Raw genomic sequence first — 22491 nt, 5'->3', positions numbered from 1 at the left:
TTTTATTTGTGGGATGCAGCTAAAACAGTGATTAGAGAAAAACTTATAGGATCAAATACTAGTATTATCAATCACCTAAACTAACAGGAGGCACGAAGATCAGCATAAATTTGAGGCCAGCCAGGGCTACATAGTGACTTCCAGGCTAGCCTGAGCTACTGTGCCACTCTTGTCAGATGAAAAAGAAAAGAGAAGAAGAAGGAGGAGGAGAAGAAGGAGGAGGAGGAGGAGGAGGAGGAGAAAAGGCTAAACTTTCACTTACAAACTAAACAAGAAAAGTTGAAGAAACAAAAGAATAAAGATGAAATTGAAAACAAAAAATAGAGAAAAGCTGTTGAAACTGAAGTAAGCTACTAGAAAAGACTGAGGAAATAAATCTGTGACCAGAATAAAAGGATACACAGTTGCGACACTGGGACCTTGAGGACAATCGCTAGGTTACTAACATTGAGGAAAGATTGTTGCCATAGAGGTGGCTCAATGAGGGGAGAAGCCTGATGACCCGAGGACCTGGGGACAAAGCCAATAGCAAACAGGAGATCCTGCCTCAAAGTGGAAGGTAAGAACTGAGACCCCAGATTTGCCCTCTGATGACCAGATGTGCACCATAGCTGGTTTGCACCTTCACATACAAACATATCCACACATACATGAATAAGTATATTTTTATAATTTATTTAATTTTTTATTGTATGTGCATTGGTGTTTTGCCTGTATTCACGTCTGTGTGTAGGGTCAATTCCTTTGGATCTGGAGTTACAGACAGTTGTAAGCTGCCACGAGTGTGCTGGGAACTGAACCCAGGTCCTCTGGAAGAGCAGCCACTAAGCCATCTCTCCACACCCAGGAGTAAATGTTTTTAAAATATAAGGGGATATTATGAACAACTTTATGTCAGAGGCTTAGCTAGCTGTGACTTAAGACAGATACTAAAAATAACCTATAGGTCTCGGCCTGTGTTTAGACATGACTCTGCCACTCACTGCAGAAGAGATAATTATGACTCCCCAGCCAGTGTGAGGAACAAACGGGTAACAGTCCTGAAAGAAGTGACACATTTGCAGGTTAGTTGAGATCAGGATAGAAAGATGGGGGTCTGAGAGTTAAAATCTGGGGCCCACATGGGATGTTGGCTTCTAGTCAAGGGGCTCATTTTCCTCCTCTGGGCTGGGAGACAGATAGATAGGTGATGTGTGGGCCAAAGACATTCAAGCAAGAGAGCCCAGAGCTCTCAGTTTTGCAAGAAACCTCAAGTCTGCAGTGTTAAGTCTTTTCCCAAGCCGTAGAGCCTCCCAGTAGGTTTGCTCCGTCTCTCCCACTAACCTCCACATAATTAGCTGGGAAGATGCCCAGTCGGCCATGATGTTCCCCTTCTAGCCAGTTCTTGTCCACTTCTTTGTGGATGTAGACGATGTCACCCTTCTGTAGGGTCAGCTCCCTGCAGGTGAGAGAGCAGGGATACGGCACCAGGTTCCTGAGTCCCTGCCCTGCGTGCCACCTCCCGCTCCAGCCTTCTGCCCACTGAAGTCCTTCCCCACCTCCCTCATCCTCCCCCACCCTCCCTCTACCCACCCCCCACCCCCCTACACATAGTGCAGACTGCCTAAGGATGGAGGGGAAAACCTGAAAAGACCACTTACTTGGGAGACTGCGCCTGGAAGTCAAACTTGACCCGGGCAGCCTTCCTCTGGGAAGGGAGAGAGGACAGAACGGGGCTAACTCAGCAAGACAGGGACCTGCCCAGACAACTCCTTGACCCCTGACCCCTGACCCCTGACCCCTGACCCTGAGGACTCTCTTACCTTCTTCTCCTCCTTCCTCGCAGGGCTGCTACCCCTTTCAGAGGCACTAGGCTCTGTGGAGAAGCACCACCTCAGCTTGGGGAGGTCATGTCTGGGGGGTGGGGTGGGGGGTTGGATCGGGTTGGGGTGGGTTATGTTTCCCCCAACCCAGGTTAGGCACAGGGAAGCAAGGGGCTCTGTGACCTTCCCGGCCCCCCACCCTCCCCTTCCTAGGGCACCACATAGTTGTAATAGAACCAGTCGAAGGCCTGTCACTGCCAACAAAACCAGGGTTTGTCTTACCTCGGGTTGAGGAAGGGTAGACAAAATCTCTCCGTCCCAGAAAGGGACTTCCTCCTCCATCTGCCATTCTGTGGGGGCTCAAGGGTCGGGAGGAACCGAAGTAAGGTGCATGCGGGGAGTTGGGCCTCCAAGGTGAGGATGGGCTGCAGGGACAGAGGCAGTTTGAGTCACCTGTCTGGAACTTTCCATCCCTCAGGGCTGGTCTGCATACCTTACTGACCTCCTAGGCCTTCCCACTACCCATATCCTGTCCCCTGCCTCCCAAGGCGGCTTCCCAGGTCCCAGGCTCTCAACAGGATGTCCTACTTCCCCTGCGCGCCGGAGGGCCGGGAAGGGTGAGGCCTTGGGTTTGCAGAGGTTTCCCCCCCTCCCCCCGCCAAATGTCAGGACTCCGGTCCCACCACCCGCGCTGCCACCCCTGCTGCCACTACCACCACAGGCGCCTTCGGTTTAGCTCAGGTGGCCCTCAGCGGGGGCAGACAGTCCCAGCAGAGGTGCCGTTGGAGTGGCCCTAGGCCACTTTTGCCGATCTTCAGGCCCCTCCTCTAAGGTTCGCCCGTCCCCCATCTTGGGCAGGGCCATCGCCCCCTCTCCAGGCCCTTCCGCGCGCCACGTCCCCTCCCCCGGGAACAGACCCTCAGTGCTAGCAGCGTCTTTGCCACTCACCGGGCGGAGGGCCGCTGCTCCGGGACCTGCTGCTCAGCGGACCGTCCTGGAGTCTGAGAAGTCTGAGAAGAGTTCTGCGCAGGGACACCGGACGTGATCAGAGCCTGGGACCCGGGGACCCCAGCAGCCCCGGCCAGTTACCGCCACCTCCTCCGGAAAAGTTTGCAGCTCAGGAGGGAAGGAGGCCGGAGAGGGGCGGGACGCGGGGTCCTAGAGGCGGCCCGAGCCTTCTTACAGGGGAGGAGGCAAGAAGGAAGGAGGCTGGCCTCGGGAAGCCAGGGCCTGGTTAGGTCTAAGGGTCCCTGGGGTTGCGACTTGGGGGATGGGGCCTGGTAGGGTGGGGGGCCCCTGGAACCGACTGCATCAGAATTGGCCAGGAAGGGTTCATGGGTTAACTTAGAAAGTCGACGCCCAGTGCTTTGCAGCTCAAAGAAGGCTGAAGTCCGCCCAAGGTTTCCAGTTTCTAGGTCTGCCTGCTTCCCTCCGTTGCCTGCTGCTGTGGCTAAGGCCCTCCCTTCAGCAGCCCTCTGGAGGCTGGTACCTTGGGGGACGGCAGACGGTTCTCGATGGCCCGCAGGTCCTTGTCCAGTTCTGCGCTCAGCTTGGCTAATTCTCTCTCTAGCAGGACCTGGGGGGGGGGGGGAATAATATCCTTTGGGGGAAGTGTATTGGTGGCTAGTCAGAGGTCAGAAGTGAGAGGCTGGTCAGGGGCAGGCCTCAGGGAGGGGACAAGGACAGGTTTCCCATGCCTTCAGGCATGCTTCAACACTTTAACCACGCAGGCAGCAGGAATGTGTCACGTCATCCCTGTCACCAGTCCCCAACCCAGACTCCAGGGAATCCCGAGTGCCTTAGTCTTTCCAGGCCTTTTTAAGTTGAGGGGAAAGAAGTGGAATGGGTAGTATTTTTTAAGGACCCGAGGGCCTGCCAAATTCTTTTCTATTTGCTTCCATGGACTTCCACGGCCTGTTCATTGCACCCAACCATCACACAACTCAGACTCATTCCGATGGACTGAGCCTTACACACACATACACGCACGCACACATGGACACATGCACACGCACGTTTACTCACAGGTACACACACACACACACACACACACACACACACACACACACACACACACACACACACCGGCCCTAGTCTCTGCTTACACTTTTTCCTAGAGAGGCTCACTGTCAGCCTAGCCGAACTCAGCTCCATTTTGTGAGTACTTTTGATGACTCCAGTCCACACTAACTGGTCTGTGTGTGTGTGTGTGTGTGTGTGTGTGTGTGTGTGTGTGTGTGTGTGTGTTTACTAGTCATCTACTGCTTTCCGGCACTGTCCTTGGTGCTAGGGATGGAGATGAAAATGGATGGGACTAGGCCAAGCTGGAACCTTGGATCTAGGGCCTTTATCCATGGCTCCTAAGACCACATTGCCTGGAGTCACCCTTGTTACTGCTGACACTGGTGTCCCCCTATCCCACCCGGCAGCACTCACCTCAATGGGCTGGGCAGGCTTCTCAACAGGGCCGTCCACCAGTGGTTTCTTGGGCTGCAGGGTGGGAAGGTTAGGTCAAAGGGGATGGACTCGCATGGAGCAGGTTCCAGGTGAGAGGTGTGGCCAGTCCTGGAGGACTCTGCTAATGCTCTCACCTTATGTCCACTTTCTAGTTCTTGCAGAAACTGGTTCCAGGAGTCTTCCGACCAGACATTCTCTCCTTTCTCTCGACGTCTGGATACCTGCATGGATGTGGGTGGCCATGAGCTTGAGCGGAGGGACCCTGGGGCTGGAGCCAGAGTCTAAAGGCGGGCCTTGTCTTCCCTGACATGGCCACAAGTCCCTTCTTTAGTACGCAAGCCGGAATCAGGGAGTTATCTGCCCCATGGCAACAGATAGGTGTGGCCAGAGACCATGCAGCTGGGGTGGTGTTGGGGGGCAGAATGGCCTACCTGACTTGGGGGGTGGAGCCCCGAAGAGGACTGTCCAAGATTATAGTTAAAGGTCTTTCGAGATGTCTCTTCAGAGTGGTTCCAGTTTCTTCTGAAGAAAGAAAAAAATACCACTTCAGCTTCCTTTCAGAAAAGTGAGGCAGCAGGGTGTGGTGGTGCACGCCTTTAATCCCAGCACTGAGGCAGAGGCAGACAGATCTCTGTGAGTTTGAGGCTAACCTGGTCTACAAAGTGAGTCCAGGACAGCCGGTGCTACACAGAGAAACCCTGTCTTTAAAAAAAGCAAAAATAAACACACACACACAAAAGAAAGAAGGAAGGAAGGAAGGAAGAGAGAAAGAAAGAGAGAGAGAAAGAAAGAAAAGAAAACTGAATAGGCGAGAATGTAACCAAAGAAGGGGCTGTGCCCTTTCCTCTACCACTGTCCACATCCTACAGAGTGAGTCTACTTACCCACTTACTGTAGAAGTACTGTTGTGGAACAGACAGTGCATGAGTTTGGGGTTTGAACCCAGCCTCATCACCTAGTAGCTATGTGACCTAGTAGCTATGGCAAGCTGTATGGAACCTTGGGCTCGACACTGCTAAAAGGAGAGTGACTTTCAAGGGAGCATGTGCTAAGTGCCCAGCAAAAGACCTGTACAAACATGGCTCCACGGGTAGCCAGGATCTCTCTTGTGCAAGAGCATCCCGCATTTGTGTTTGGTGTGGCGTGTGTGCTGGTACAGCTAGTTTTCAGGATGCTACAGTCAAGTGACCTTAAAAACCACAGCCCAGAGTGTAAGATGACACACAAGTCCAAGGAAAGCCTGGGGGCACCTCTTCCCAGGAGATTTGAACCTCAGGTTCATGGGCCTCGGATCCAGTATTAAAACCTGCATGGCCAACCTCAAGTCACTGAGGTGTCCTGTCTACCTTAGCTTTCAGCTTGAGTTTCCTTTCTGGGTGGCTTTCATATCCCAGCCTCGGGTTTTAGTCTGAAAGGCACCCATGGGATAACTGAGCTTATCAAATGATGGCATGTCTGACCACAGGGGAGGACCCGTTGCCTATAATTATGGCTGTTCCCGTTTCGACAATAAAAAGGTGATCATGGGAATGGAATGTGCTGTTTGCAGAAGGAAGTGCTCATCATACGGGAACCTGTGAGTTAGGATGTTTGCAGACTTGCTATAGGCCATCACAATGCAAGGCGCATACACTTGCTCATTCAGTCCTCACAGTCTGCCCCCCCCCCCACCATCCCCACTTACAAGACGAGACATTGACACTCAAGGCCAGATGACTAGTGACAGTGCACTGACCTAGACCTCGACTCAGGGTTCAAGCTGGACCTCTGTCACGACCTCACAGATGACAGAGGCCACCAGTCAACGATGGCTATGCTGCTGAACTGAATTCTGCCCCTTACAGGCACACACAGCTGGTGTACTTAACCACAGAGCAGAGTTCCCCAAGGTGGAGCAGAGCACCTGTGCTCTCAGCACAGGGGAAGGGATGTCTTCCTTTCTCTGGAGGGCACGTCTGAGCCACACTCCAGCAGAAGCCTGGGTTCGTCCACGCTACAGGTTATCTCAGTCTTTAAAGTGGAATAGCCACATGTCCAAGCTGCCTTTCCATCCCTGGTACCCTGGACCCACACATCACTCATGGTCTCTGATGCACAAGAGTGGGTCTATTCCTGCCTCTCTTTGACTCTAAGTGAGTTTGGATCTCTGCAGTGGTGAAGACCTTCTGAGCTCCTCTAGAACCCAGTAGAGGAATAGACTCCTTTCCTGTCTGCTCCCAGGTTGTGTCGTCTTTGGCCACAAGGGGACACTAGTCTCTACAGTGCCTTGCCCACAGCTCACCCGCTAGAAGTCACAGCTGTACCAGGCCTGGAAGCAGGTCTTTGCTGGGGCCCTGGATGCCTGGGGTCCGCAGAAGAGGCACGTGAGGAAACCACTGGAGGTGAAAGACAGACAGACAAGGACTAAGGTTGGACAGCTGTTTAAGGCTCTGGTACCCACTTCCATCCTACCACCTAGATGACAGGCTCACAGAGACAGAGATGAGCCCCCAGCTAGTACATGAGCTTTGTACCAAGGCCTCTATGATACAAACTCCTCAAAACAGCTTTGGGACAAGATGGTATCCCCATTTTACAGATAAGAAAAGAGAGGCCCAGGGAAATCTTGTCAGCAGATGGCAAAACGAGGGCGCTCTGGACAATGAAGGTAGTCTTAGCCATCTCCTGCCAGAGGATTTAGTGTTCCCAGAGGTGGCCCTTAAAGTCCTCTTGCGTGGAATCACACCACCCAGGAAGGCTCAGGCTGTGCCTCCAGACTCAGACCAGTGAACCCATACCCCTCACCTTTGGGCGAGTCTTCCGAGGTCCAGTCCACTTGTAGGTCTGGGGGATAAAGAGGACCAGGTCAGCCATGGAACACAGAGTGAGGACAGGGTGCTCCTCCGGGGAGCCTGCCTAGCCGCTCCCAGCCTCCCCTTCTGCCTGCAGCAGGGGCTGAGGGCTGAGTCAGGGCCTGAAGAATGTCCTGAGGGAGGGAAGGAATGGGGAGGGCAGCCCTTGGGAGGGCTTGAAACGCCTGCCTCTGGCAAGCTTTAGGCCTGGGAGAGCCAAATGGGTGGGAACCACGCCCTTTAGGTCCTCCTGATGGTTCCCACGTACACCTTCTCCTGATGACCTGGTCATGCCGGCTTGGGGAAGCTGTGCTTACCACCACCCCGCCTTTCTCTTCTCCAACTACACCTCCTATTTCTCATTTTGTCCAGACCCACACCTCCCAGGGCCTTTCAGAGGTTGGAGTGAGGGAGGTGCTTAGTAGGAGGTTCCTAAAACCCAAGTGCCTTCCTCAGGGGCCAGCCTTCACCCGCCTCTGCTGCTGGGGCGTCTGCTTGTCTCTCACAGCAACCATACCGCTGTGCCTCCAGCTCCCACTCCTCTTTCCGAACAAGCCTACTGCTCACCGCTGCTGCCCCCACCACTCTGACCAAAGGGCTCAGGACCTCCATGGCACCCAGCCTTGTGGTCAGCTTCCAAGTCAGCTAGCCTGACTCAGTGGCAGCATTTGTCACAGCTCTTCCCATTCTGAAAGTCCTTTTCTCTCATCTGCCTCAGGGAGATTTGCCTCTCCTTCAGTCTCTCTAGAGGCATCTCCAGACTCCAGGCTGCTTTGCTCTCTCCAGTGGGGCTTCTCCAAACCCACATGCCTAGGAGGTTCAGTCCTAAAGACTGTCTCTCCATCTCCCTGTGTGATCTTGGCTAGTCTTGAGGCTTTTCAAATACACTCAGGCTTATTTTCACAGGGCATCTATACCCGTGGATTCAACCAGACCCACTTTGTTAATAGAAATCACATCTATGCTGCACATGTACTCAAACTATTACTTGTCATTATTCCCTAAACAACACAGTATAGTGTAGGCTCCTAAATACAGCCTTTATTTGCTCAGAGGTTAAGAGGACCAGCTGCTCTTCCAGAGGTTCTGAGTTCAATTCCCAGCAACCACATGGTGACTCACAACCATCTATAATGAGATTTGGTGCCCTCTTCTGGCTTCCAGGTATAAAGCAGTCATATTCAATCAATCAATCAATCAATCAATGTAATCTAGAGGCAATATCAGGTCCATGAGAGGATGTATGGGGTTATATGCAAATATGACTACTTATACCTAAATTTATTGTTCTTTTTTTATTTTTTATTTTATATACACTTGTCACTGAACCACATGCATGCCTGGTTCCCCATGAAGGCCAAAAGAGCGTGCCAGAGCCCCTGAGCTGGATTTACAGATGGTTGTGAGCTGTCATGTAGGTGGTAGGAATTGAACCTGGGACTTCTAGAAGAGCAGACACTTAACTCTCCGGCCATTTCAGTTTCTTTTTTTTTTCCTTTGTTGTGTGTATGTGTGTAGACACATGCATGCCACAGCATGTGTGTAAGGGTCAGAGGGCAACTTGCAAACATCGGGCCTTTCCTTCTACTATGTGAGTTTTGAAGATTGTCAGGCCTGGAAGCCTTTCCCCGCCAAGTCATCATGTCAAGCCACTTTTAGCTTTTCTTTGAGATAGGGACTCACATCACAGCCTAGGTTGGCCTAGACCTCATGGCCAGCTTCCTGCCTCTGCTTCCTGAGGGCTCACCATGGAGTCCTACAGCCATAGCTTTGGCTATGGCACTTCATACAAGGACTTGTTCTTGCAGGGGACCAATCTCCTTCAGCTGCTGAGGGGTAAGGATGGTGTTATCTCTTCCCACAGCTCTAGTTTATAGCCAAGCCAAGGCTACTCATTAGGACTGCCAAGGACTGGGAGTCACGGTCTTTTTTTGAGTCCCAGGTATTTCCATGTGCAGCTGAGACCTTGTCCCTGAACTAGCCTTGGGCATTCTGCTGCCTGCTCTACTTGGGTGTGACATGCCCTGAAAACCAAAAGCCTTGTTATCGTTGTTGTTGGGTTTTTGTTTCGTTTTGAGACAATGACTCATGATGTAGCCCTGGCCTGGCTGCCCTGGAACTTGCTGTGTAGACCAGGCTGGCCTTGAACTCACAGAGATTCTCCTGCCTCCATCTCCCAAGTGCTGGGACTAAATGTGTGCGCCACCACGCCAGGCTGTGAATGCATTTTAACCCTGGGCCCTCTGCAGTCTTCCCTGTCTCTAGGCAGCACCAAAGCCAGGCATACTCCTGTGTCCCCTGAGGCAAGAAGACTGAGAACTTTAGGCCAACCAGCCTCAGCTACATGCAAGCTCAAAGCCAGCCTGGAATACAGGAGACCCTGTCTGAAAAATAAAAGCCGAGGCCGGGCGTGGTGGCGCACACCTTTAATCCCAGCACTCAGGAGGCAGAGGCAAGCAGATCGCTGTGAGTTCGAGGCCAGCCTGGTCTACAAAGCAAGTCTAGGACAGCCAAGACTACACAGAGAAACCCTGTCTCAAAAGACAAAAAAAAAAAAAAAAAAAAAAAAAAAAAAAAAAAAAAGAAAGAAAGAAAGAAAGAAAGAAAAAGAAAAAGAAAAGCAGAACAGCAGCGTCATCTTTCAACTTGCTAAGGTTTAAATTCACTCTTGATGCTTTTCTTTCAAGCCGTATCCAAACATGATCCAATGTCAATGACTGCGCTTGGAATCTTCCTGGAATTCCATTCCATCCAACTGCCCACTGCCCTGGACTGGGGTAGACTGGTTAAGAGCAGAGCTTCCATGGTGCCACCCCCCCACCCCCACCCCCACTCCTGCACCCCACACCATCCCCTACCCCCACCCTCACTCCGTCTCCAGCCTTGCCAATCAGGGGAATTGGTGGCCCTGTTTCCTCCATCTCTTCTGCGTCTGGCAGTGTGGGAGATCCTTCCAGCCTTCACTGTTAGAACTCTTCACTCTGCTGCTCAGAATTGCCCAGGGTTCTAGGTTCCTTATTTAGTAGAAGCCAAAGTCCTCTTAGGGACCTCATAAGACCTTACCCTATGACCTCTCTAGCTGTGTCTCCTACCCTGACTCTCCCCCTGCTGCAGCCCAGGGGCTCCTGGCTGGTGTAGCATGGGCTAAAAGAGCTTTCCTTCTGGGTCTTCGGAGCATCCCCTGCAGACAACACGTTCCTCTCTATGCTTTCTGGAATGAGCTCAAGGCCCTCTTCACAGGGTCCTTCCCTGTCTGCTCTGAGTCAGGTCTCAGCCTAACTGCACTAAGTCACTTCGCAGCCTTCTTTGGTTTTATTCTAGCCCTTTCCACCATCTTCTTATTGTGCACCTTCCTAGAACAGTGCTCAGCACATAGTAAGTCCTCAGGCACAGACAGGCAAGAACTGACTTATTGCACAAATGGCCTGTAGCGAGCGTACTGGCTTTTGGAAGACACCATGCTGCCATACTGCAGCCTAACCAAAAGCCCAAGGGGTCACAAGAAGCCCCTAGAGGACCTCAGGGAAACGCCACTGTCCACCCAAGGATGCTCTGGAGGCCACTGTTGACCTCAAGCATTGGTGGAACAGAAAAACGGCCCCCCTCCCTTCCTCCCTCCCTCCCTCCCTCTCTCCTGCTCTTCCTCTTTTCTTTTCTTTTTTCCCCTCTTTCTTTTTTAGATTTTTGAGATAGAGTCCCACTTTGTAGTCTAGGCTATCCTCAAATCTGTGATGCCCCTGCCTCTGCCTCCCAAATACTGGAGTTACAGACGTCAACTTTTTTGATGTATGCTCTTTTCAGGACCACTCACCTTAGAGCTTGGAGAGAGAAGTCAAAAGAATCTCGTAAGCAAAGAAATCCTCCTTTCTATGCCTCCCACAAGTCCCAGATTGTTGGGAGTCTACCGGGCCCTGGAAGGGTGTCTAACCTGGCATTTTCCGGTGAATTTGCTGGAACATTCTCCGATACCAGTCTCTGGGGCTGTCAACACTCTGAGATCAGAAAATTAAAATCAGGTATGTCTGCTCACCCACCCTTCTCAGGCCTCCCTGCTCACCCGTCCTCCCCAGTGACAAGCCACAAGAGTTTTCCTTAATGAGACCCTTTTCTGGGCACCTTGAAATCCCTATAGATGGCCGGGATCTGGGGAATGGCTCTGGTGGTGGTGGTGGTGGTGGTGGTGGTGGTGGTGGTGGTGGTGAGGTGGTGGTGGTGGTGGTGGTGGTGGTGGTGGTGGTGGTGGTGAGGTGGTGGTGGTGGTGGTGGTGGTGGTGGTGGTGGTGGTGGTGGTGGTGGTGGTGGTGAGGTGGTGGTGGTGTGGTGGTGGTGATGGTGGTGGTGGTGGTGGTGGTGGTGGTGGTGGTGGTGGTGTGGTGGTGGTGTGGTGGTGGTGGTGGTGGTGGTGGTGGTGGTGGTGAGGTGGTGGTGGTGGTGGTGGTGGTGGTGGTGGTGGTGAGGTGGTGGTGGTGGTGGTGGTGGTGGTGGTGGTGGTGGTGGTGGTGTGGTGGTGGTGGTGGTGGTGGTGGTGAGGTGGTGGTGGTGTGGTGGTGGTGGTGGTGTGGTGGTGGTGGTGGTGGTGGTGGTGGTGGTGGTGGTGTGGTGGTGTGGTGGTGGTGGTGGTGGTGGTAGTGGTGGTGGTGGTGGTGTGGTGGTGTGGTGGTGGTGGTGGTGGTGGTGTGGTGGTGGTGGTGGTGGTGGTGTGGTGGTGGTGGTGGTGGTGGTGGTGTGGTGGTGGTGGTGGTGTGGTGGTTGTGGTGATGGTGGTGGTGGTGATGGTGTGCACCTGAGTGCATATAGGTACAGGTGGGCACGTACATGTGGAGGCCAGAGGTCTATTGCTCTCCACTAAGTTTTTAAATTTTTCTGTCATCTATTATTGGGGGTGGGATGTGCACATGCCACACACATATGTGGAGACCAGAGGACAATTTACAGGAATAGGACAATTTACAGGAATAGGTTCTCTCTTGCTATCCTACGGGTTCTGGGGATCAAAGTTGGGTCATCAGGAATGAGGGCAACTGCTTTTATCCATCCCTTTACCTAATGTATTTTTATTCATTTATTTTTATTTTTTTAAAGATGTATTTATTATGTATACAAAGTTCTGCCTGCATGTGTGACTGCCCACCACAAGAGGGCACCAGATCTCATTATAGATGGTTATGATCTACCATGTAGTTGCTGGGAATTGAACTCAGGACCTCTAGAAGAACAGACAAGTGCTCTTAACCTCTGAGCCATCTTTCCAGCCCTATTCACTTATATTTTTAAAGATTTTTAAAATATGTATGTGTTGCAGGATATTTGATCCCAGTGTTTCAATTAAAACATGTATGAGTATTTTGCTTGCATCCTCAGAGGTCAAAAAAGAGTGTTGGAGTCCCTGGAACCAGTTGTGGACAGTTGTGAGCTGCCATGTGGGTGCTGGGGAATCAAGCCTGATCCCCCTCAAGAACAAGTGCTCTTAACCACAGAGCCATCTCCTCAGCTCCTTATTTTTATTTTGTTTTATTTCCGAGACCACGATTCACTAACAGGGAGTCTTTGGCTGGCCTAGAACTCACCATGTAAACTGGGCTGAACTCACAGAGATTCTCCTGCCTCTGCCTCCTGAGTGCTGAGATTAAAGGTGCGCGCCACCACACCCGGCTTTTTCCTTGTGTTTTAACACATCTATATGTGCACACACATGCAATGCATACACACGAGTTCATGTTTGTGTGGGTGTAGGTGTGGTTGTATGCGTGTGTGTATGCGTATTGGAGGCCAGAGGTCAACCTCAAGTATTATTTTTCAAGCACTGTCCACTTGTTTTGTTTTATTTTGTTTTTTGAGACAGGGTTTCTCTGTGTAGCCCTGGCTGGAGCTCAGAGATCTGCCTGCCTCTGCCTTCCCCATGCTGGGATTATAAGCATGTGCCTCCATGCCCATCTTTTTTTTTTTTAATGTAAGTTCCAGGGACTTGAACCCAGGCTTATATATATTTAAAAAAAAGAAAAGCACTTTACTGACTGAGCTGTCTCCTTAGTCTTCTTGATGCTTCTACAATGAGCATTTTTCTACATGAGGAAACAAAAGTAACACTGTAGAGAGAGAGGGCATTTCACATAACCCACCACGTCTGGACCTTACAAAGCAAGAAGAGTGTGACTCTGAGTAAACGCAGTTAGCGCAAGATATGAAGGCAATGGAAGGCCAGGGTCGCAGGAGTCCTGGGGGGTGGGGGTGGGGAGGACAGGATCCTTCCCTGCCTGCCTTGGCAATCTCACCCAGGATTCACACCAGGACTCAGCCAGTAAACAGACAGCTATTTTGTGGGTGCTATGCTAGGCCTTTGGGACATAAAACTAAGGGCATCCCTGCTGGGTTTAGCCCTTAAAGTGGTGGCTTTCCGTCTTCGGCCTCTGTACCATATAACATGTGTGTTGACTCAGACGGCCTTCATGCCTCACCCCTATTATACGCATAGAGATCAAACTTAGGAGGGCCTCCGGGCCCCTCTTTCTGTGACCCCCAGCCCTGGACTCACAGATCGGGGAGCAATGGGCATGCCGCTCTCATCCACGGGCCCGATTCCCTGGTACTTCACCCAGCGCTTGTCCCGTCGCTTGTTGTCCTTGGTCCATGTGGCTGACCAGTTCTGGGCATGCTGGGAGGCAGGCTGCTTTGGGCTGGCCGAGGGTCTGCTCCCAGGGCCTGGCCAAGTCTGATACCACGCTGGGTCTATGAGAGGTATGTGAGAACATTAGCTGAAAGGCAGGAGATCCCACCTGTCCTTGTCTGTCTCTCCTCAGAACATTGATCCCTGTGAGTTCAAAGTTTCAACCGCTCTTTGTTTGTTTGGCTGGGTGATGCCAACTCCACAAGCGCCCCAGGCTTCTGCTTGTTTATTTCTTAATTTTAAGAGGAGTTTGTCTGGAGCAGTCTGTGTCCATCCCCACCCCGCTCTGTTCTCCTAGGACTGCCCTAAGAGTTTGCAGGAGGAGGGCTGGGAATAATTACATGTATTAAATGCTGGGGACATCCCAGCTAGGGTGTGGCAAGGCTGATTCTGGGCTGCAGGGGGTTTGGTTGAGGGGAGGGGCGGGGGGCTCAGGGCAGGGAATGGGACTGGAATGACCCAGCTCTGCCACCTACTGGCTGTTTAAGTTTAGGCCCTTTAATCACTCTCATGGTGGCTTGGTTTCTAATTGTATAAAAGGACAGTCATTTCAGCAGAGATGCGGTGACCTTCCAGGCTGTGCCACGGTGCCTAGCGCGTACAGACAACAGCCCGCAGAGAAGCTAGAAACTCATTCCCCAGGCATGTATTCTGTGCCCCCAACTTCTCCCACAACATATAGCATCTGAGCATATGTTCAGTATAATGACTTCAAGGCCAGAGGGTCAAGGGTGTGGATCTCAATGCAGCCTCAGCTACCCCGGAGCATCTCTGAGACTGGATCCTCACCGGGAAGATGCCCATTATAGACCCTGACTCTTGGCTTGGATGTGGATGGATCGGATAAGGTTAGACTCATGAAATGTCTGCTCAGCGTTGTCCTGCTGAGAGCACTCAATAATTAATTGTCAGATGACCGAGGTCCTTAGCGCAGTGTCTGACTCCAGGGAATGCTGAGTAAAGGATGCCATCTCTCGCAGGGCTGGATTTCACTGAGGGGTCTTGTGGAGCTCGGAGACCTTAGGGCCTAGATGGCAAGCTCTCAAGCTGCATCAGAGTCCCGAGTGTCCGAGGGGGCCTGGTCCCTGTCTATTCTTGAGCTAACACTTCTCATCCTCCCATTTGCATCACTGGCCCTGTTACAGTTCCCTTGACCCCTAAGGCCATGGCTTCCTGCACATGTACTTCCCTTGTCAAGAGGGAGGGAAGGGCTGGATCAGACTGTTCTCTCTTCAAGGTTCCTTTCTGAAGATGAACGTGATCACCCAGAGAACACGAAGCTGAAGCCACAGTTCCCTGGGGAATCTTATCGTGGCCTTGAAAGATCCACACCCTTCCACCTGGCACAGGGAACTCGCTCGCCTCCATCCCCTGCATAAGCTTTCTAGACCACATCATCCCAAGCAGACTCACCTGGATGCTGGGAACCATCTCTCCTGGGCGGGGCATAGCCATTGCACACAGTCCTGGGCGCAGGGTCGTGGAACTGGAAATTAAGGGTGTTGGAGCCACCATTCCGGATCACAGGCACCTGTGGGGAGGGGCCGGGAGCAGCAAGCTCAGGGCCCAGGGATTCCACTGGAGTGGGAAGGGATGACAACCTGGGCCTCCTGGGGGAGCCATGGAGATCACTCTGGAGCTCTCTTCAGACCTTCTTCCCTCCTTACACTTTCAATCCTCTGCTCCCCCACCGGGCCTGCTAGTGTCCCCATCAACTTCTGGCCCACAACTGTTCACTCACCCTTGACCCCCGGGAAGATGGGCCTATATGGGTCCGTAGATGGCCAGGGATGAAATCGTCCAGACTGAGCCCAGCAGGGAAGCCTTGCATGCTTGGGTCAAAGTTGGAGGACACAGGATGTGCCTGCTGCTCCTTCGCGTGTGCTCTGCAGGCCAGGAGGAAGGAAGGGAAAGCCTTGCTGGGCTGGACTGCCTGGGACCTCTTGACTCAACCCACTGGTGGGGGAGGAAGGTAGGTTGTGGGAGGGAATTATGGGCAGCTGGGGGGGGGGAGCTCAAGGACCCAGGAAACAGGCAGCTCTGGGCACCCGCCTGCAGGCTGCCAGTGCAGACTCCCAGAGGCACAATAGACTGCTTGTTAGGCCTGAGGCAGGAGTTCTGGGTGGGAGTGGGGGAGGGGAAGCCAGGCAAGGAGGAGGATAGGAGGCTGGCCAGCAGCAGGCATGCAGCCTGCTGACCACCCCCCTCGGGGGCTCTCTGTGCCAGGATAGTCAACTCCCCTAGAGGGAAGGGACAGGGGAACTAGGGCAGCTAACAGAGAGGACCTGAGCACACAAGCCTTTGTTTTCGTTCTTTTGCCACCCTCGCGTCCTGGGTAGCATCTGCTTGTTTTTCAGGCACAAGGGCAGTCAGCATCAAGGCCACCTTCCTGCTGACCACTGGGAAGCAGCCAGCAGTGCCCTCATCCCTAGCAGGGCCAAGGAGAGAGCATGGTGGAGCATTGCCAGGCAGGGGAGCCACTCCTCCTGGGATCAAGGGAATGTAGGCTGCCCGCTGGCCTCCTGTGCAGAGCACAGTTCTAGAACACTCAGGGCCTGTGCTAGGTGGATGGAAAGCGAGGCAGCAGATGACAATGCAACACAAGAGGACTTGATCCTGCCCTGGGGGGGGGGGTAGTGGTGCTAAATTCTAGAAGTCTCTCTCTTGCACACTCACATACACTCCTGAACCTGCAAGCTTGGCTTTGAAGGGAGGGTCCTCCCTTGGCTGACAGCATCATGCTCAACAAGCCAGTAGGTTCTTCTGCCTCACTCAAGGGTGAGCAGAAGGGAGCTCAGGGCATCTGGAAGATGGAGGCAATCAAAGAGGTACACAAAGAGGTCATAGTGCATGGGCACAAAGGGGCTTTGGGGGCCCAGAGAGCTATGGTGCATAATCTGCACCTCTTCACCTTCATAGCTGGATGGGGCCCTAGTGAAATAAACTTACTACCCCCTCTGGGGCTCTCTGTGTCAAGATAGCCAGTTGCCCTAGAAGGAAGGCACGGGGGAACTAGGGCAGCTAGCAGAGAGGACCTGGCCACCTTTTGTCCTGGGCCAAATCCGGCTTGTATGTGCCTGTGGGGTTTGTGGCGGCTCTATGCAAGGCTACCAGATACCTCAGGAGGTATCCTGTGTGTGGTAGGATATGTTCAGTGACATGACTATGACTGGGGTGGGGGTGGGGGGTGCGGCAGGGTGGATCATGTGAGCATCAGGGGGTTAAAATAAAAAGCATGCCAGCAAACAGTCACGTGAAGAGCATAAGAGCTGTGGGGGACTGAGGGCATAAAGACAGTACAACAGAGGCCTGTGGGCCCTCGCCTTCTACACCAAGTTTCTGCTCAGGCGTTGGCAAGGATACAAAGGAGGCTAGGGGCAGCACCCTCTCTGGTCTGCATTTGTGGGGATTCCTTCTGACATCTGAGTAGCCTGTTGGGGACCCAGCCAATCCCTGACTTGTGGGGTGGGGAAGTTGAGTCTGGAGGAGGTGCAGCCCACCAGCTGGATCCAATTAAAGCTCTTACCAACAGCCAAAGACACAAACACACCCCAGTTCCCGCCCCTTGGACTTCTTCCAAGGGAAAGTGAGGCAAGGCAGGATTGAAGATCAAGGAAGCCTGGGCACACTAGCTGTAGGGCTACCCATCCCTGCTTGGCTCGTGGCTGGAGGCCAAGTTGCCCTCAGCATCAGCAGTTGCAACCATCATCAGCTGACAGGCCTTCCTTCCCTAATGTTACTGTCCCACCCTCCTAGCAAAGCTAGAAGTGTCCTCTCCAGGGAAGAAGAGTCAATTCCCCCATCACCACCTGGTTTCAGGAGCTGCTGACCCTGGGGTACCTCTATCTGCTCCTCTCCCACTCGGCTCCATGTAAAGGCCCTCCTGAGAAGACACAGAGGTGGGATGGGGCCGGAAGGTGGTCCTGGTTTTTCTCCCAGCAGGCCTGCCTGGAGACATTAGGCAGAACCCTAAGCAAGACAGGAGGCCTCCTGGGGGATTGGTGTCTGTCCAGCATAGAACAGAAGGTGTCCAGACACCTGTGGTGAGTTCTCAGAAATCAGGCAGCCCCTGCATCCAAGCAGCCCTCTCCAAAGGGCTGAAAGAATGAAGTATTTCTAGGTTTGGTAGACACCTTCCCACCTCAGAGTGAGGCCCTGAAGGTGGGAACTCTATCCTCTGCCTTTCCAGGTCTTACCCAACTACAGCTCCCCGTGGACAGGGTCAGGGTTTTTCTGGATTGTGGGTAATGGAACTTCGCACGATCTCAGAGCCTGGAAGCCCGGGGGAGGGGCTCTATGCCTTCCTCTTGTCCGTCCCAGGCTGTGTCTTGCCTCCTTCCCGCCCCTTTTAGTCCCCGCACCTACCTTCCCCGGTGAGCAGGTTGGAGAGCTTGGGGCCGCCCAGGAGGGCAGGACCATCCCAGCCAGCTCCTGCCTGGCGCAGCCACAGCGAGCCCTCGGGGGGGAAAGAGGGCAGGGAGAAGTACGCGCGGTTGCGGCCCTCGTGACTGGTCAAGACGCTGGGCCAGGCTGGGCGCCCAACGAGGAAGAGGGAGGCCAAGGGGGCGCGCTTGGAGGCAGAACCCTGAGAGTTGTTCGGCGGGAGGAGTTTGGGGCTCAGATTTAGACTGTGAGCCCGGGCTGTGTTGGGGTGGAGTAGAGGTGCCGGCTACTCCCTTCTTCACCCCTGCGAGTGCCCTGTGTCCTGAGAGACACCACAGGACGCTGTGGCCCCTTGCCTAAGGGGCCGGGCCGTCCAGGAGGCGGCGCCGGGAGGGGCCACCAAGGGTCCCTGGGGAGCCCACTGGGTTTCCCAGATGCCTTCTCCGGCCCCCACCGCAAAGCTGGCGTCGGAAGGGGGCGGGCGAGCTGGCGGGGGCCACTCAGAGTTTCCAGCGACATTTCCAGGGTGTGGGAAGCGAGCTGCTTTGCAGAGCCAGGACAGAGGGCAGGAGTGATTAACCAAACAAGCCATGGGAGCCAGACCCCGGGTGGAGCCAGCATTAGATATGCAGCCCGCAGCCTTGGAGAGGCAGGAGACAGGCCCGGAGGCAGACAGGCTGGGACCGAGATAAGGGAGCCCCACAGCCAGGGTGGCCCAGGGGTGAAGGCAGCGCCCACTTGGGGAAGAGAGTTCGTGCCTGTCTAAACGTGCCGGCCGGCCATTTGCAAACCCACGTGTACTGGCAAACCTTAGGATGCTCACACACGTACAAAATTTGGGGAGGAAATTCACCTACGAGAGTAAGCGGCTCCCGGGACGAGCCGCAAGCGCTGCCGAGGATAAGGGTGGGGTCTCGTGGGCGGGGATGAGCTTGGGAGGGTCTTGGTGTTCCCATTCACTGTATTTGTTTTGATATTGCTTTTCCGCTGTTCCTGCGGTGCTGACGTGGATCCCAAAGACACCACCCACTGGCTCTCCATTCTCTCTGGCCCTCCCTCCTCCCCCCTCCTCTTCCAGTCTCCTGGCTGGCAGGTGCCAGGCAAATGTTTACGGACAATGGAAACCCCGGAGTACTTCTAGCGGGTGACTCACTTCTGGGATACCCAAGTCCCCAACAAACCAACCAGTAAAAATGGTTTCTGATCCACTTTAGCGATGTGTTGGGTATGGTCAGTGATACCTACTGCAGTTTCATTGGTGCCTGAGGCAACCTGAGTGTTAGTGGGTTTTTTTCACAACCCCTAGCACACTCACTTATTAGCTTCACATCTCCCAGCTGTGGGGAAAGAACTACTTGTGGTGCTCTCAAACAAGATCCCCTGGGAAACTTAGGCCAAGGAACAGCTCAAGGGGTGACGTGCCAGGACCTCCCTCCATGGGTGAGTCTTGAGGAAGCAGCAAGTAGCTTCCACAGATGTAAAGCTGCTAACGGGACTCCGGCTCTCAGATGTGAGGACTTTTAACAGAGGCAGCTATTTCACAGTGCAGGGGGCTAAAAGCGACTCCCTAATGAGGCCTTTTTTTTAGGAAAACTGAAGGGAGACGGATGGAGTGGGCCTGCAAGAGGGTCCTTCACGCGTGGAGGAGCCCCGAGACCCTCTCTGAGGTCAGGCAGCAGTATGCAGGCCCTCTGAAGCTTGAATTGGCCGTCCATCTCAGGGAAGCAGCCTCTTTCTTCCCTGTGGGATTAAAAGTACTCCCCACTTCCCTCCCCCAAGTTTTCCCACCTGTCAGGATCCTTGGGGCTAAGAAGGGCCACATCACTTTCACTGTCTTCCTTGCTCTCCAACGAAGTGGAAGATCTTCTAACTCCAGGAATCCTGGCCATGCCCCTCACCAGCAGAGGACTTCTTAGGCGCTAAGGCTCTGACCTGGACTCCAAGATAAATATTTAATGTAGAGGGTGCCGCTGAGCTGCTAAAGGTCCCAGCTTCCTGTTTCTCACAAGAGAAGGCACAGACAGCCTGGGCGAGGAGCTGGGGCCTGGCTACTAGTCCCATCTCTATGGGAATGGGGAGTCCAGTAAACAGTCTCGGAGGATAAAGCAGGGGGAGAAGGGAGCAATGGAGAGCTGAGCTTTTTTGCTTAGCTGTTTCAGCTCTGCCTGGCCACTGAGACCTGGCCTGGCTTATCACCTCTGGGGTTGGTGGCCCCTCTGTGTTTTCAGGTATCTGGGGATGCAAGATCACTAGGACTACAGGGCAAGGAAATCCAAGGAAACGTGAATAATCTCCCCCTTTCTGCCCATATTTAGGGAACATTCCTCCTCCTTTAAGAAGATTAAGGAGAAACATGTAGAAAGGTTCAGAGATAGGACTAAGCCACAGGTGTCTGGTTTCCTGGCCCCTCCCCCTAGCTCCAGCTCAGTGCTGCCTTGCCCCAAAGCTGGGCAGCTTCCAGGTAACACAGTTCCAGATAGCGTAGCCCTGGTCAGTATGCTCTGCTCTGTCTTCCTGCACGCCCTCCTGTCTAAGGGGGACCTCCTTCCCTATTAGTTGGCTGCCTGCCCGCCTCTGCCATGGCCTTGAGTCAAGGGCTGCACGTGGCCTCCACAGCCACCTGAGCCCATGTAAACACAGTTACGTAACTGCTGTTTTTCCGAGCTATCTGATTCCAGTCACCAGGAGCCCCACCCAGCCCCGGGCAACCAATTCTGTCTCTGCACATTCCCCACCCCTCACCCCCATGGTAGTCTGTCCTCTGCCACCAACTCAAAGTCCCATTAGTCATTAGTGTTGAGAGTGTAGCATTTGGATGAGTCACTGACATTTCCTCTGCCACACACCCCTGTCCTTCATGCTAGATAGAAGGGCACCTGCTATTTCTCTCCTGCAGACAATCTTTAGTATATTCTTCAGGTAGGCTTTCATATCCATTCTGGTTTGAGCTCCTTGGAGAGTGTTTTCTTCCTACAGACCAGAAGGGAGTAGCCAAGAACACAGAGACTGTTCTAGAGGGGACCACAAGTAACCCAACAGCGAGGAACCGAAGCCAAGTCACCATGGATATACTAGCACAGACCTCTCGACTCTGTTTCATCCCTGGGGCCATCTCCTGACTCCTGACTCCAGCTCCTGCAGTACTGCCAAGCTCTATCAATGGCCCCACATATGCCAACCACTTTTGGGAACAGAGGCAAGCAAGGGAGGAAAGTGAAGTGACCCAGTTTGGGGCTCCAAGGGCCCTCTTGCGCATTGGCCTATCTGGAAGTCTGAGGTTTTGTTTTGGTTCAGTCACTGCAACGTGAAGGAACTCTGGGGATGGTGATGACAACAATAAAATATACAGTGCAGGTCAGGGATGGCCAGTGTCAGACCTGGCAGCTGGGGCAGGTATGTAAAACCCACGAGAACAAGAGGTTTAAAGATTTCAGATCTGCTTTGTAGAAGTATTTTCAAAGCACACATATCACAGGCAGGTGCCTCATGGCTCTCAACATCTATACCCCAAAGGCTTGTGAAAAGAATCAGTCCCTACCCAGTTTACCCAGCCTGTCCTCCAGGAGGCCTGGACACTGACTGATGTCATACCCACCATGTGTTCCTTTTCATGGGTGAACAAACAGATGCCATGGGCTGACAGGATGCCTCTGAGAAGACCAAGCCAGACAGACTTCCTTTGGTTCTTACAAAGGATGCAAAGAGCAAGGGGCTGTCAGCTCTTAGGGAAGCAGACTTCACAGGGGACGATAAACGAGTGATGACCTCAGAGGGGAATACAAGCCAAGCCGGCTCAGCCACAGCCAAGGGCACAGAATCAGGGTCTGGAAAAGTAGGCCTGCCTCAGCCACCTTCCATCCCTGCTCAGGTAAACTGATATGAGAGAGACAGAGAGCTGATTGGTTAACCAGAGGGTACCACGGGGTAGAGCGCTGGTATCCAAAGGCTAACCTATCTTTCTGCCTCCTTCAGTTCTACGATAAAGTCTCCACTCCACAGCATAAAGACTTAATTTACCTACAAGTGACAAATCCAGTCAAGAGTAAGAAGATTTTTAAAATGAAATCTTAGAGTTGTGAGCGAAGAAGAAAAAGAAAGAAAGGAAGGAAGGAAGGAAGGAAGGAAGAAGAAGAAGAAGAAGAAGAAGAAGAAGAAGAAGAAGAGCCATTTAATTGCCCAGAGCAGACAACAAAGTAGGGATTAGGTCCTGGTCTAGCAGGGGCTAGTGTGACTCAGTGTTTCATCTTTCTTTCCTAGGCTCTTCAGAAGCTTCCCACGACTCTGTGAATAAGGGCAAACATTACATCACCTCACTGGGGCTTTAGCTAAGGGATAAGGCCACTGTTAACTCAGG

The 22491-nt window shown here is 53.0% G+C and overlaps 1 protein-coding gene across 7 annotated transcripts in view; it reads right to left on the bottom strand.

The window, feature by feature from the left end:
• SORBS3 (sorbin and SH3 domain containing 3) overlaps positions 1-22491 on the bottom strand; it is a 32267-nt gene that overhangs the window by 7615 nt on the left and 2161 nt on the right. For 4 of the 7 annotated variants that reach the window (XM_084768008.1, XM_084768009.1, XM_084768010.1 and 1 more), the window contains 16 exons: positions 19926-20069; positions 15496-15640; positions 15168-15285; positions 13623-13816; positions 11019-11082; positions 7044-7082; positions 6541-6634; positions 4691-4781; positions 4394-4480; positions 4239-4292; positions 3292-3378; positions 2751-2824; positions 2085-2227; positions 1803-1855; positions 1641-1687; positions 1324-1438 (listed from right to left, as the gene is read on the bottom strand). In XM_084768008.1, coding sequence (XP_084624134.1) covers positions 1324-1438; positions 1641-1687; positions 1803-1855; positions 2085-2227; positions 2751-2824; positions 3292-3378; positions 4239-4292; positions 4394-4480; positions 4691-4781; positions 6541-6634; positions 7044-7082; positions 11019-11082; positions 13623-13816; positions 15168-15285; positions 15496-15640; positions 19926-20026 — 1506 coding nt within the window. In that variant the 5' untranslated portion in view covers positions 20027-20069. Of the gene's footprint in view, positions 1-1323; positions 1439-1640; positions 1688-1802; positions 1856-2084; positions 2228-2515; positions 2617-2750; positions 2825-3291; positions 3379-4238; positions 4293-4393; positions 4481-4690; positions 4782-6540; positions 6635-7043; positions 7083-11018; positions 11083-13622; positions 13817-15167; positions 15286-15495; positions 15641-18119; positions 18461-19925; positions 20070-22491 lie in introns of those variants that run through there. The other 3 variants (XM_084768011.1, XM_084768012.1, XM_084768013.1) reach the window with 3 other exon arrangements.

This window comes from Acomys minous (genome assembly GCF_964271855.1).
Source record: "Acomys minous genome assembly, chromosome: 18".
Classification (NCBI taxonomy): Eukaryota; Metazoa; Chordata; class Mammalia; order Rodentia; family Muridae; genus Acomys; species Acomys minous.
Note: the sequence above shows the minus strand (reverse complement) of the source record. Positions and strands in the feature narration are given on the sequence as shown.